This window comes from Rattus rattus, chromosome 3 (assembly GCF_011064425.1).
Source record: "Rattus rattus isolate New Zealand chromosome 3, Rrattus_CSIRO_v1, whole genome shotgun sequence".
In the NCBI taxonomy this organism is placed as follows: Eukaryota; Metazoa; Chordata; class Mammalia; order Rodentia; family Muridae; genus Rattus; species Rattus rattus.
Window position 1 is genome coordinate 184,743,373 of NC_046156.1, and position 11,396 is coordinate 184,754,768.

General features: G+C 42.4%; 1 protein-coding gene across 3 annotated transcripts in view; it reads right to left on the reverse strand.

Annotated features, from left to right (window-relative positions):
* The window catches only part of Ankrd55 (ankyrin repeat domain 55), a 98,107-nt gene that overhangs the window by 68,835 nt on the left and 17,876 nt on the right, over window positions 1–11,396 (reverse strand). The window contains exon 1 of one of the 3 annotated variants that reach the window (XM_032898894.1): window positions 6,802–6,835. The exons of 1 other annotated variant lie outside the window; for it this stretch is intronic. In XM_032898894.1, the coding sequence (XP_032754785.1) occupies window positions 6,802–6,808 (7 nt within the window). In that variant the 5' untranslated portion in view covers window positions 6,809–6,835. Of the gene's footprint in view, window positions 1–6,801; window positions 6,836–11,396 lie in introns of those variants that run through there. One more of the 3 variants, XM_032898895.1, reaches the window with a different exon arrangement.

An 11,396-nucleotide genomic window follows, 5' to 3' on the forward strand; every position in this document is an offset into this window, starting at 1 on the left:
ATCGTTTAGATTTTGTTACAAATCTTCACATAACTCATGCAGGACGGTGTCATTATGCAGCAAGGCAGGTCCAGGATAAAGTGAAGCCTAACGTTGGATGAGAAAGAAGGTTAGGCAGGGGGGGAATCTAGGAAGGAGAGAGGAGGAGGAGAAGCAGGAGAATCAAGATGGGGATGACAGAGCAGGATGATCCAGGTGGACTAGGTCAGTTTTATCTTGTCTAGGTAGGCAGTTTCTATCTTTACTAACTGGCAGTGAATTTATTGTGTGCAGGTATTGTGGATTGAGAATTTAACAGATAAATCTGATTGATAAATTACAAGTTTCTAGAACTTTGATTTTACAGGGGATGTGAGCAAAGTCCCCAGCGGGCAGAGAGACAGCCTGGAGAGGCTGGCAATAGACTCCTCCGGGTTAGCGTGGCATGGTGCCACAATAGAATGGCCCATGGGACTCGATGTGTGTGTCAGGCCTGGTAACAACCCTGCCAAGGGGACAGTGTTCGGAGTGCAGCTCCCGCAGATCCATGTGGAGTGGGAACTCACGAGTTCAAGTAGCTGCCCATCCATTTTTTTTTTTTTATTTTTACCGAAACAAAGTCAGGACATTTTGTTAAGATGATTCCCAGTGTCTCTGGGTGTGGGAACTAGGGCCCCAACTTTAAAGATGAAGCTACCTTCTACTTCTACATGCACATTCAAAGACCTGGTGTTGGCCCCTTGAAAGAAGAAGCCTGATTGTCAGGAAGCTGCTAACGGTGACAAGCAAACAATGGAGCTATTTGTTTCCTTTTGATTTGAGATAGGGCATCACTGTGTAGCCCTTGATGGCCTGGAACTCATGATGTGGATCAGACTGGCCTCAAATTCTTGGGTGATCTGCCTGCCTCTCTTCCCCCTGTGCTAAGACGCAAGTGTATGCCGTCACACCAGATTCAACTGTGGGTTTTATCGACTGCATGCTGCATAATAACATGTCCATGTACCCTTCATGACTGAATGCTACGATAAGATAATCACAGCACCTTGATCACAATGTGGAGCTGCACTGCCTCCTAGAATTAGGATCTCAAAAATATTTTGCCAGAAGGCTTTGGATATCCCATTTAATGCACAACATATCTGAATCCATCCAACACTTGTGGGACTTGTTGAAAGATGGCTGAATCTGTCCTTCCTGTTGCTCAATCTCCCCTCACCCTGATGCCAGCTTTGTTTTGACTACTCTGGGATGGCCATCCATGCTCCACTTTCAGGCAAATAGCAGCTTTAGTGGACTATTTTATCCTGACCCAAAGGCAGAGTATGTGACCTGGAAAGAAGCTATTAAGAATTTGAATCACTGTGACTGAGGCAACATATTTCAGGGCTGTGAACCGATTAGAATTTGTAAAAAGCAAATACACTCTAGCAGGGATTGTAGAGAGCACTTTCCCTCTCCCCTCTCCCTCCCTCTCCCTCTCCTCCCCTCCCTCTCCTCTCCCTCCCCTCCCTCTCCTCTCCCTCTCCCTCTCCCTTCTCCCTCCCTCCCCTCCCTCTCCCCTCTCCCCTCCCTCCCTCTCCTCTCCCTCTCCCCTCCCTCCCTCTCCCTCCCTCTCCCTCTCCCTCTCCCTCTCCCTCTCCCCTCCCTCTCCCCTCCCTCCCTCTCTCTGTTTCAATGCATGAATTGAGAAGCTTGCTATCAGCTTCTGATTGGAAAGGCCCATGAGAAGAATGAAGATGGAGGAGACCAGAGCAGAGCAGAGCAGAGCAGAGCAGAGCAGAGCAGAGCAGAGAGCAGAGCAGAGCAGAGCAGAGCAGAGCAGTGCAGAGCAGTGCAGAGCAGTGCAGAGCAGAGCACAGCAGAGCACAGCAGAGCACAGCAGAGCAGAGCAGCGGGAAGGAAAAAGCTGACAACTGCTGACACCATTTAAACCCACAATTGCCACACCTTAGGCCAACAATATCTCTGGAACATTTGCTTGTGCCAATACATCCTTCTCATTCATCCATCCATCCATCCATCCATCCATCCATCCATCCATCCATCCATTCATTTTATGGCTTGTCACTTTGCGTTGCCTTGTGGATATACTTTGGTTTTCTTTTCAGTCTGTGAGAGAGTTCTAAGCAAGGACAATTTTAGCAAGGACCGTAGTATTAGATGGGTATTGGCTCCACAGGAATTAGTGAACTGATCCACTAGGAGGAAACTCTAGCTCTAACTGATTATTACTACGTCGAAGGGTCACACTGAGATATCTAACCCATGTGTCAAATGTGGCTGGGAAGAGTAAGAGGAGAGGGGCTAGGATGAGGTGTAGTGAACTTCATTCCTGCATCCTGAGTGGTTTAAGAGAGCAGGTCAGTCAGTTCTGGAGACAATCCCATGAGGTCCTGATAGTAGTCTAGATGGCGGGTTTGCATACAGAACATATAACTTACCACTTTAACCATTTAAAACTGTACAGTTCTCTGTCCTTAAGTATTCACACAACCACCACCATCTGTCTCCAAGCCATTTGCATCTTCTAAAACTCTGTACCCACTAAATTGTAACCCCACTTTCTCTGCCCAGCTCTTAGAAAGCAGTACTGTGCGTTCTGTGTCCGTGAATCGCACTCTAGGTTTTTATATGTGTGGAATCCACACTATTTGTCTCTGTTACTCGCACAGCATCATGTCTGCTCATTCACAGAGGACCATGTATCCAATTTTCCTTTTGAGTGTTGAATGATATTCTTTTCTACATAGGGACCAACCATATTTATTTCTCTATTCATCTTGTGATGGCCACTTGGTTTTTCTTGTCTTTCCTTCCTTTCACTATGATGAATAATGCCTCAGTGAACAAATTGGGTTGATAGCCTGCTCTCAACTCTTTTGGGTATATCCTTGAAAGTAGAATTGCTGGGTAATGTGATTATATTGTTCCTATGTTCAGTTTTTAATGGTCAACTATACTGCTTGTGTTGATTTGTTTTTTTCCCAACTTGACCCAAACTAGAGTCGTTTGGAAAGTTGGAATCTCAGATGAGAAAATGCCCCCCTAAGATTTGCTCATAGCTGAGTCTATAGGGCATCCTCTTGATCTGTGATGGATGTTGGAGAGCCCAGTCCACTGTGGGTAGTGTCATCCCTGTGCAAGTGGTCTTGCGTTGTGTAAGAAAGCAGACTGAGTAAGCCATGGGGAACATGCAGTAAGAAATGGTCCTCTATGGTCTTTCTTTCAGTTCTTGCCTCCAGATTCCTGCCCTGACTTCTGTCTGTGATAGGTTGTGACCCGACAGTTGTAAAACAAAATAAGCCTTTCCTCAAGTTGCTTTTGGTCATGGTATTCTATCACAACAATAGAGACCTCTACCAACAAACTGTTTTTCAAGGCAGCTATAACATTTTATACCACATCTGCACATGGGTTCTAATTCCCCACATCCTCATCTCGTTTACTTATTGTGTGTGAAAGTATGTCACCTTTTATATCAGCCATCCCACTGAGTATAAAGTGGCTGGGATTTACTTGTGGTTTTGAATTACAGTTACCTAATGATTGCCAATTTTGAACATCTTTTTCATATGTCATTGGCCGTCTCTTTATGTTTGGAAGAATGATTATTAAAATCCTTTGTTCACTTTGGAATGGGGTCATTGTTTTGTGGTCTTGGCCTTTAGGGACACATGAAGAACTTTGCTATTGATATTAACACCTGTATCAGATGTTGGATGCGCAGACCACTGCTACTCTATGGCTTTCCTGATCTCAGTTAATAGTGTCTCACACAAAGTTGTCCGTATTTCTCTTTTGTTGCTTGTGCTTTTGGCATCATGACCAGGAACTCCCTGCCAAATCCATTGCTAGATGCTATCTCTTTGGGCCCTTTTCTAAAGGTTTTATGATTCTATGCGTTATGATTAGGTCTTCAATATGCTGTAAGGTGAACATTTAAAATCTTTCCTGTTATTATTTACTGTCTTATCACGGTATTTTGAAGACCATTGTTGAGTTATCTCAGCGTTCTTCTTAATTTAATTTTATATTTATTTATTTTTTCAACATAGGGTTTCTCTGTATAGCGCTGGCTTTCTTTGTAGACCAGGCTGGCCTCAAACTCACAGAGATCCACCTGCCTCTGTTTCCTGAGTGCTGTGATTAAAGGTATGTACCACCACATATGGCTAGCACCCTTCCTTCTTAATAACTAGCTGACCATAGATATGTGTAATCACCTTTGAACTTTCAGTTCTATTCTATTAACTTGTGTGGCTACTTGTTCATGCTAGCACCACACTTTTTGATTATTGCAGCTTTATAATTTGTACAACTAGGAAAGGTGAGACCTCTCTCTAATTTTGTTTCTCTTTTGTAAAACTGTCTGAAATGTCTGGGAGTCCATTGAGATTCCATATGAATTTTCAGAATGAAATCTCCCATTTCTATAACAATGTCATCGAGTTTTTGTCAGAGATGGTACTTCTTTGAGAAGCAGGGACATCTCAATATGCCTTTGTAGCTCAGGAAAACCTGGATGCCTTTTCATTTTTGGCATCTTCTTTAATTTGCTTCAGCACCTCATTGTAGTTTTGGGTGTGTAAGTCTTTTGCCTTCTAGGTTAAGTTTATCTCTAAGTGCTTTGTTCTTCTTTTCTCTCGTGGATAGTCTTGCTTTCAAAGGGCCTTCATGCAAACACTGCTACAATGAAATTATTCTGGACTCCTACGCAGTGAGAAGTAACAGCGACAAAGAAAGACATTTGAATTACTAGAGCTTGACAGACATGTTCCAGGTCACACCACGAGGTAACAAGCATCCTGTTAAAGGTGGGTAGTCTTGGCTAGAAGGCCATCGGGAGGTATGCTAAGAAGAAACTCAAAGTATGGTAAGAAGAAGGGAGAACAGGGTCCTACAAGGTTGATCAAAATGAATTTCTGAGATCATTTAGCTTTGGATCTGCTAGGAAACTGGCAATTAGGAACTAGAAGACTCTTCCTTAGAGGCTACATAGAAATGCTCAGTCTAAACCATGGTGAGTGTGGATCTCTAGTCCTACCTTGGAGCTGCTTCAAAGAATTTCTGCAGAAATGAGAAAAGACATTGGAGAAATCACAAGTACAAAGAAAAGAATGACGGATGGTCCTTTGGGATCTAAAATGAGGGCAGGAGAGTTTCTTTTCAACCAAAGGTCACAAATACACTTAACATCACACAATAGCTTTTTTTCTGAATGTACCTTTCTATGGATGTATGCATCTGTCTATCTTTTATCATCTACCTATTTAGCACTATGAATTCATCATATCTCTATTCTTCCCAGGGAGCAGGTTTTAACTGCTTCTTACCTCTGTGTTTGAAGCCTAAACAGATAGACTTATGTACAGCTGCATGCAGAGAGATGCTAGAATACACACACATACACATACACACACACACACACACACACACAGACACACACACACAGAGACAGAGAGAGAGAGAGAGAGAGAGAGAGACAGAGAGAGAGACAGAGAGAGAGAGAGAACATTAAGAACCATGAGAAGAAATGTTGGCTGTCTATTCTAAAGCATTTTATGTGTCTCTGTGCATGGAATACAGAAATAAACAGAAGAGCAGGCTAAAAAAGGTGGAATGTCTTGGTCATGCTCTGAACCTACTGTATTTTTCAGACTCTCTATAAAGAATTGACATTGTTTTTGTTCCTCAGAGTTAGCCAAGCTTCTCTTCTCTTCAATGCTGAGAGAGATGCGGCTTAGTACCTTTACATTAGCATTTGATTACCCAAGAAGTAGATAGAGCTCTGTATGATGATTGCTTTATGGTTTAGATAGAACGTACTTCCCTAAAAGGTTCATTTATTGGGGTGTTGGTATCCAGTGAGTGGTGCCGCTTTGGGAAGGTCTGAGATCATTAAGAGGTTGGTTCTAGCTAGGGGAAGTCATACTGGGGGTCCTTGGGGGGCTCTTGTTCTCATCCCCTTCCAGATTCTTAATGATACTTCTTTACTGCTAGGATGTGAACCATTCTGCCTACCATGCCTTGCCTACAAGATGGACCGAACCCTCTGTTACATGAGTCAAAGTAAATCTTTCCCCTCTAAGTTGTTTTTTCATTACTTTGTCATAGCTATACAAATGCTTCGATAATACATGTAAAGAAACAGTTCAACGTTGATGCTTTGAAATTCTAAAAAATCCCCAAAGAACTGTATTTTTAAAATGCTGATCTTTTAATATTAAATATATGCTATGGGAAAATTAACACAAAGAAAATATTTCATGGTTTATATACAGACTGAAAAGGTTGGCAATGGGTAAAGCTCTCTGATAGGTTACTTCTGAGTCCATGGCTGAGATCTGGGGGTCATGCAAAGGGAGTTTTGGGTTTACTCAACAAGAGACTTATGGCAATATAGTTATTTGTAAAAAGAAGAACAAAGGTAATAATTTTAATAATGAAGGAAAACAAAACTTATACTGCAGTAGTGCCTTTCGGTGTTGCCTATGGACCATGTCCAGTCTGCAGTGAGAGGCACAGTACAGATGCTGTGTGCTTAGAAACTGTACAGCACCGTCACACAGTAACTCCTGACTGTTGACTCCAGGAAAATTTGAACTAATTGAAAATTACAAATTGACCTTTATAAATACACTGATAGATGACACATGCAAAACACAAAACAACAAACAAAAAACCCAAAACCCCAAACAAACGAATGAAAATGACAAATGTGACTGGAGGTAACCCAGTTACAAAAGAACACACATGGTATGTACTCACTGATAAGTGGATATTAGGCAAAAAGCTTGGAATACCCAAGTTATAACTCACAGACCATATGCAGCTCAAGAAGAAGGAAGAGCAAAATGTGGATGCTTCAGTCCTTCTTAGAAACAGGAACAAAATACAGGAGGTAGAGGGTGGGAGGGACTTGGGAGGAAGAAAGGAGGGGGAAGGGAAAAGAGGGATAGGATCAGATATGGGAGGAGTCAGGGATGATATACAGAGGGTCAGGAAATTGAACAGAGGTGTGTAGGAATGGGGGATGGGGAACTGTGTGTTAGCCACCACAAAGTACCAGATGCCAGGAAAGCCAGAGGCTCCCAAGACCCAACAGGGATAAGATTAGCTGAAGTGCCCAACAAAGGGGAGGGAGAACCTGTAGAGACCATATCCAGAGGTTAGGCAAGGCCCCCAATTCATCTCCAAATTTTTAACCCAGAAGGGCTCCTGTCTAAAGGAAATACAGGGACAAAATGTGGAGCAGAGACTGAAGGGAAGACCATCTAGAGACTGTCCCACCTGGGGATCTATCCCATGTACAGACACCAAACCCAGACACTATTGTGGATGCCAAGAAGTGTAGGTTGACAGGAGCTTGATATAGCTGTCTCCTGAGAGGCTCGGCCAGAGCCTGACAAATACAGATGTGGATGCTGGCAGCCAATCTTTGGACTGAGTACAGGTACTCCAATGGAGGAGTTAGAGAAAGGACTGAAGAAGCTGAAGGGGTTTGTAACCCCATAGGAAGAACAACAATATCAACCAACCAGACCCACCAGAGCTCCCAGGGACTAAACCACCAACCAAAGAGTACACATGGAGGGACCCATGGCTCCTGCCACATATGTAGCAGAGGATGGCATTGTCAGGCTTAATGGGAGGAAAGGCCCTTGGTGTTGTGAAGGCTCGATGCCCCAGTGTAAGGAATGCCAGGGTGGGGAGCACCCTCATAGAATCAGGGGGAGGAGGGATGGGATAGGGGTTTGCAGAGGGAAAACCAGGAAAGGTGATAACATTTGAAATGTAAACACATAAAATGTCCAATTAAAAAAATACTTACAAAAAAAAAAAAAGAGAGCATGATTCAGTGGGAAGACAGATGTCGAAGTGAGTATTGAGACATCTTTGCACTATTATGACTGAACAGTAAAACTACTTAAAGAGATACTTAACAGACTGTTCTCCTAATTTAGATTCCTCTCTGTTTCCACACAGTTATCTTGGATATTGTGGTACAGTAGAGCAATTACATCTTGAGGCAACCTAGAAGGCTTTAACTATGTGTAAGGAGGTAAGGACTTTGCACCTTTTAGGAGGTACCAACCATCCTTCACAGCACCATAATGATTCCCTGTGACAACATTGCCACCCACTGGTGACAATGCTCTTATGTCTCTGGGTTCTGAGCCAGGGGAATGTCAAAGCTCTTGAGTACAATTCAGAGCCAGTTTGGAACTTTCTAAACATGCAGGAACAAGTGAAGATGCCTCTCTAGAAAATACTTTTTTTCTTTTTTCTTCTAAATTTGGGGTATTTATTTGTTGGTTAATTAAATGATTACTTAATTCTAATAAGAGAACCTTACTAGTTATGTAACCCTGGCTGGCCTGGAACTAACTATGAAGACAGGCCTCAAAAGTACAGCAATCCTCCTGCCTCTTTTCTGAGTGCCTGGATGGAAGGCATGCTTCACCATGCCTAAGGTTTTGATAGCTTTGTTTTCTGTTTGACAACAAGATCTTGGTAAATAGTTCAGGATTTCCAGGAAGTCCCTGTCTTTGAACTATTAGTGAGCCTCCTGCCTTGGTCTCCCTTGGGCTGAGACTACATGCACTTAGGAAGCATTCACAGAATGGCCTGACAGTGATTCTTTAAAAGAAGTCGGGTTTTTGTTGTTGTTGTTGTTATTGTTTGTTTTAACGTGTAGAACCTTTAAAACAGGGTAGTTGAACTTATGGATCAATCTAGAGTGTATTTTCAAATGCAAATGGGTTTTCTTACCCACCGAAATTGATGTTATATATTGCATTAGTCCTTTGTTAATTAGGCAAGTATAAATTTTACATTAATTTTTATAAAGGATTGAGTTAGCCTGGCTAGCTCTGAAAATTAAATATAGATAAGCATTATGTTGACTCCCCTTTCATTATTCTGAAACAACTACATGACTATCTTTACCTCGTTCATTTTCTTGAAGTGGCGGGAGATAGAGTCAGGCTACACCATTCTGTGGGAACTCTGGGTAAGAAGCATGTAAAGAAGTAGATTTGGTTCAACTAAAAAGGAGCAGACTCTGGTGAGCATACTGCTGCTTTCAAATACTGGGAACGAGTTTAGAATTGTTTCCTGTAGGTCCAGAATGAATTCTGGTGGGCACAAACCAGAATAAAGATTTTTAAGGAACCAGAGACAAAAGTGGAGTCACACTGTGAGCCAGTGCTTCCTAACCACAGCCTGTACTTAGCAGGTTCTGACCAGGCATATCTTGGTGATGTCTTTTGAGGAGACACTGGTGTTGAGCAGACTGCCGACCCCTGTGTTTCCCTATCTGACTGATACTCTCTACATGTCTGCCTAACGTCTGTGGAGAGCCAAATATTAAGTCACCTATCATCATGAGAACAGAATTGTGTCTCTTAGATAATTTGAAACCAAATCAAATTGACAATGATAATAAGCCATCAAAGATGCTTACAAGGAGTTGAAATACAATAGCTTTTAGTCTTTGGGATAATTATTACACTACTTGTCTTAGGCTACTTACTGGCTTCATGAAAGCAATGAATAGAACCTAACCTGGTATGTAATTGTCCTCCACAGGAGGACCTCTTTAGAATGCACAGTTGTTTGGGCTAAATGGCTTTTCTTTTATTGAGGAAAAAAATTTTCTAAAGTCTAGAGACTGTGAGTAAGAGCAGTGTTTGATATATTGATTTGGTGTTTGCTGATTTTATTGGCAAACTGGAGGGGAAGTAGAGTGAAAATTCTAGGTGTTGGTTTCTTTAAAAAAAAAAAACAAAAACAAAAACCAAAAACCCCACAGAAGTGTTGTAAGAACCGTTTTTGTTTTAATCAGGGGTGTGGGGATATGGGGCTGCCTCATAGAAGCTGACTGTGCCTGCCTCCTGCCCTAGCAGGTTTGCCAGCTGCAGTAATTTCTGTGATTGTGTGATATTTGGAATCCTAGGAACTTTTCAGAGGGCATACAAATGCTAGGGCCCTGATGAAGAAGTGTGTGTGTGTGTGTGTGTGTGTGTGTGTGTGTGTGTGTGCACATGTGTTCATGTGTGTGCGTGTGTGCATGCGTGTGTGTGCATGTGTTCATGTGTGTGTGCGTGCATGTGTACATGTGTGTGCGTGCGTGCGTGTGTGTGTGTGTGTTAGTAGTTGTTAAGGAGAGTTGCAGTTTGTTAGTAGACATGCTTAAAGAAGAAACAAAAAGAAAGAAATTAGATTCAAGGATCTCTCTCTCCCCTCTGTCCTTTCTCTTCTATCTAGTGATAGGAGGTGAAACTGGGGGGTTGAGGGGTGGAAAAAAAGTAGCAAAGACCAGCTATAAGCAGCACATTAACATGGGGGCTTGAAGTTAAAAATAGAAGTGGAAAATTTAATTTTTCATAGAGGAGATGGCATGGAACAAAGGAAGGGATATCTTTTTTCAAGAGGCCAGCAAAAAGTTTACTGTAGCTGCTACAAGATATCCCCCACATTGCTCCCAGAGGGGATTTTCTGTTATTTTTTTCCTTTTTTCCCCTTCACATATTTTTCTTCAAAAAGTTTGAAAGACTGGCTGAGCAGTTGGAAAAACTGCAGGTGAAAATGGAAGGGCCTGAGAAACAAAAAATGGCTGAAATAAGAAAACAAAAGAGGTCACTCTGCTCTCTCATTTCTGAAAGGGTTGCAGAGTTGTCTGTGCAACTGGAGAGGTTGCTAGTGGAGGTGGAAGCAGGTGGGAGCACTGGAGAAGAGAGAAAAAAAGAGCTCAGTCCTGGCAAGAGAGGCAAAGTAGTGGGCATCCCAGTAGAAGGAGAGAGTAAAAGAAACCATGCTGGATGTTGGTTGGGTCAGAGAGAAGCTGAAAAAGTGGGAGGTCATGCTGATGGCACAGCCATTTTGAGAGAAAGGGTTAATCTAGAAGCAATTGAGCCACCAGAGTGAGAGGAGGGGCAGCCAAGGACTATGAGCTCATCACCATCAGCTTTCCCAATGGTTCTACAACATACGCCTGCTAAAGGTGTGTGTGTGATGAGGTCATGACAAGATAGAATGACATCCTATAGAAATGATAATCTAAGGTGCTTTAAACAGGCCATGATTTCATATGGGATGCATTCACCTTCTGTGAGACAAAGTCTAAATAACTGGGCTACTCAAAATAGAATCAGTCCCCAGGATCGGAAGGTATTTGTAATGGCTGTATAGAGGCTGGTTCACAGTTTAAATGGTAGACATGGTGGGGATGGGGAAGCCATGAATATTAAAAATTGAAAGAGTGAAGAGAATGAACATAGAAAAAGTCAGTTGTTGGGTGAAGGGCCGTACTCTGATGTAAAAGTATAGATTCAGCTTGATGACATTACTATAGAACAATGTTGTTTAGTGGCTTTAAGAGCTTGGGGCACTTCCTGTGGGGGAGGGCCCAG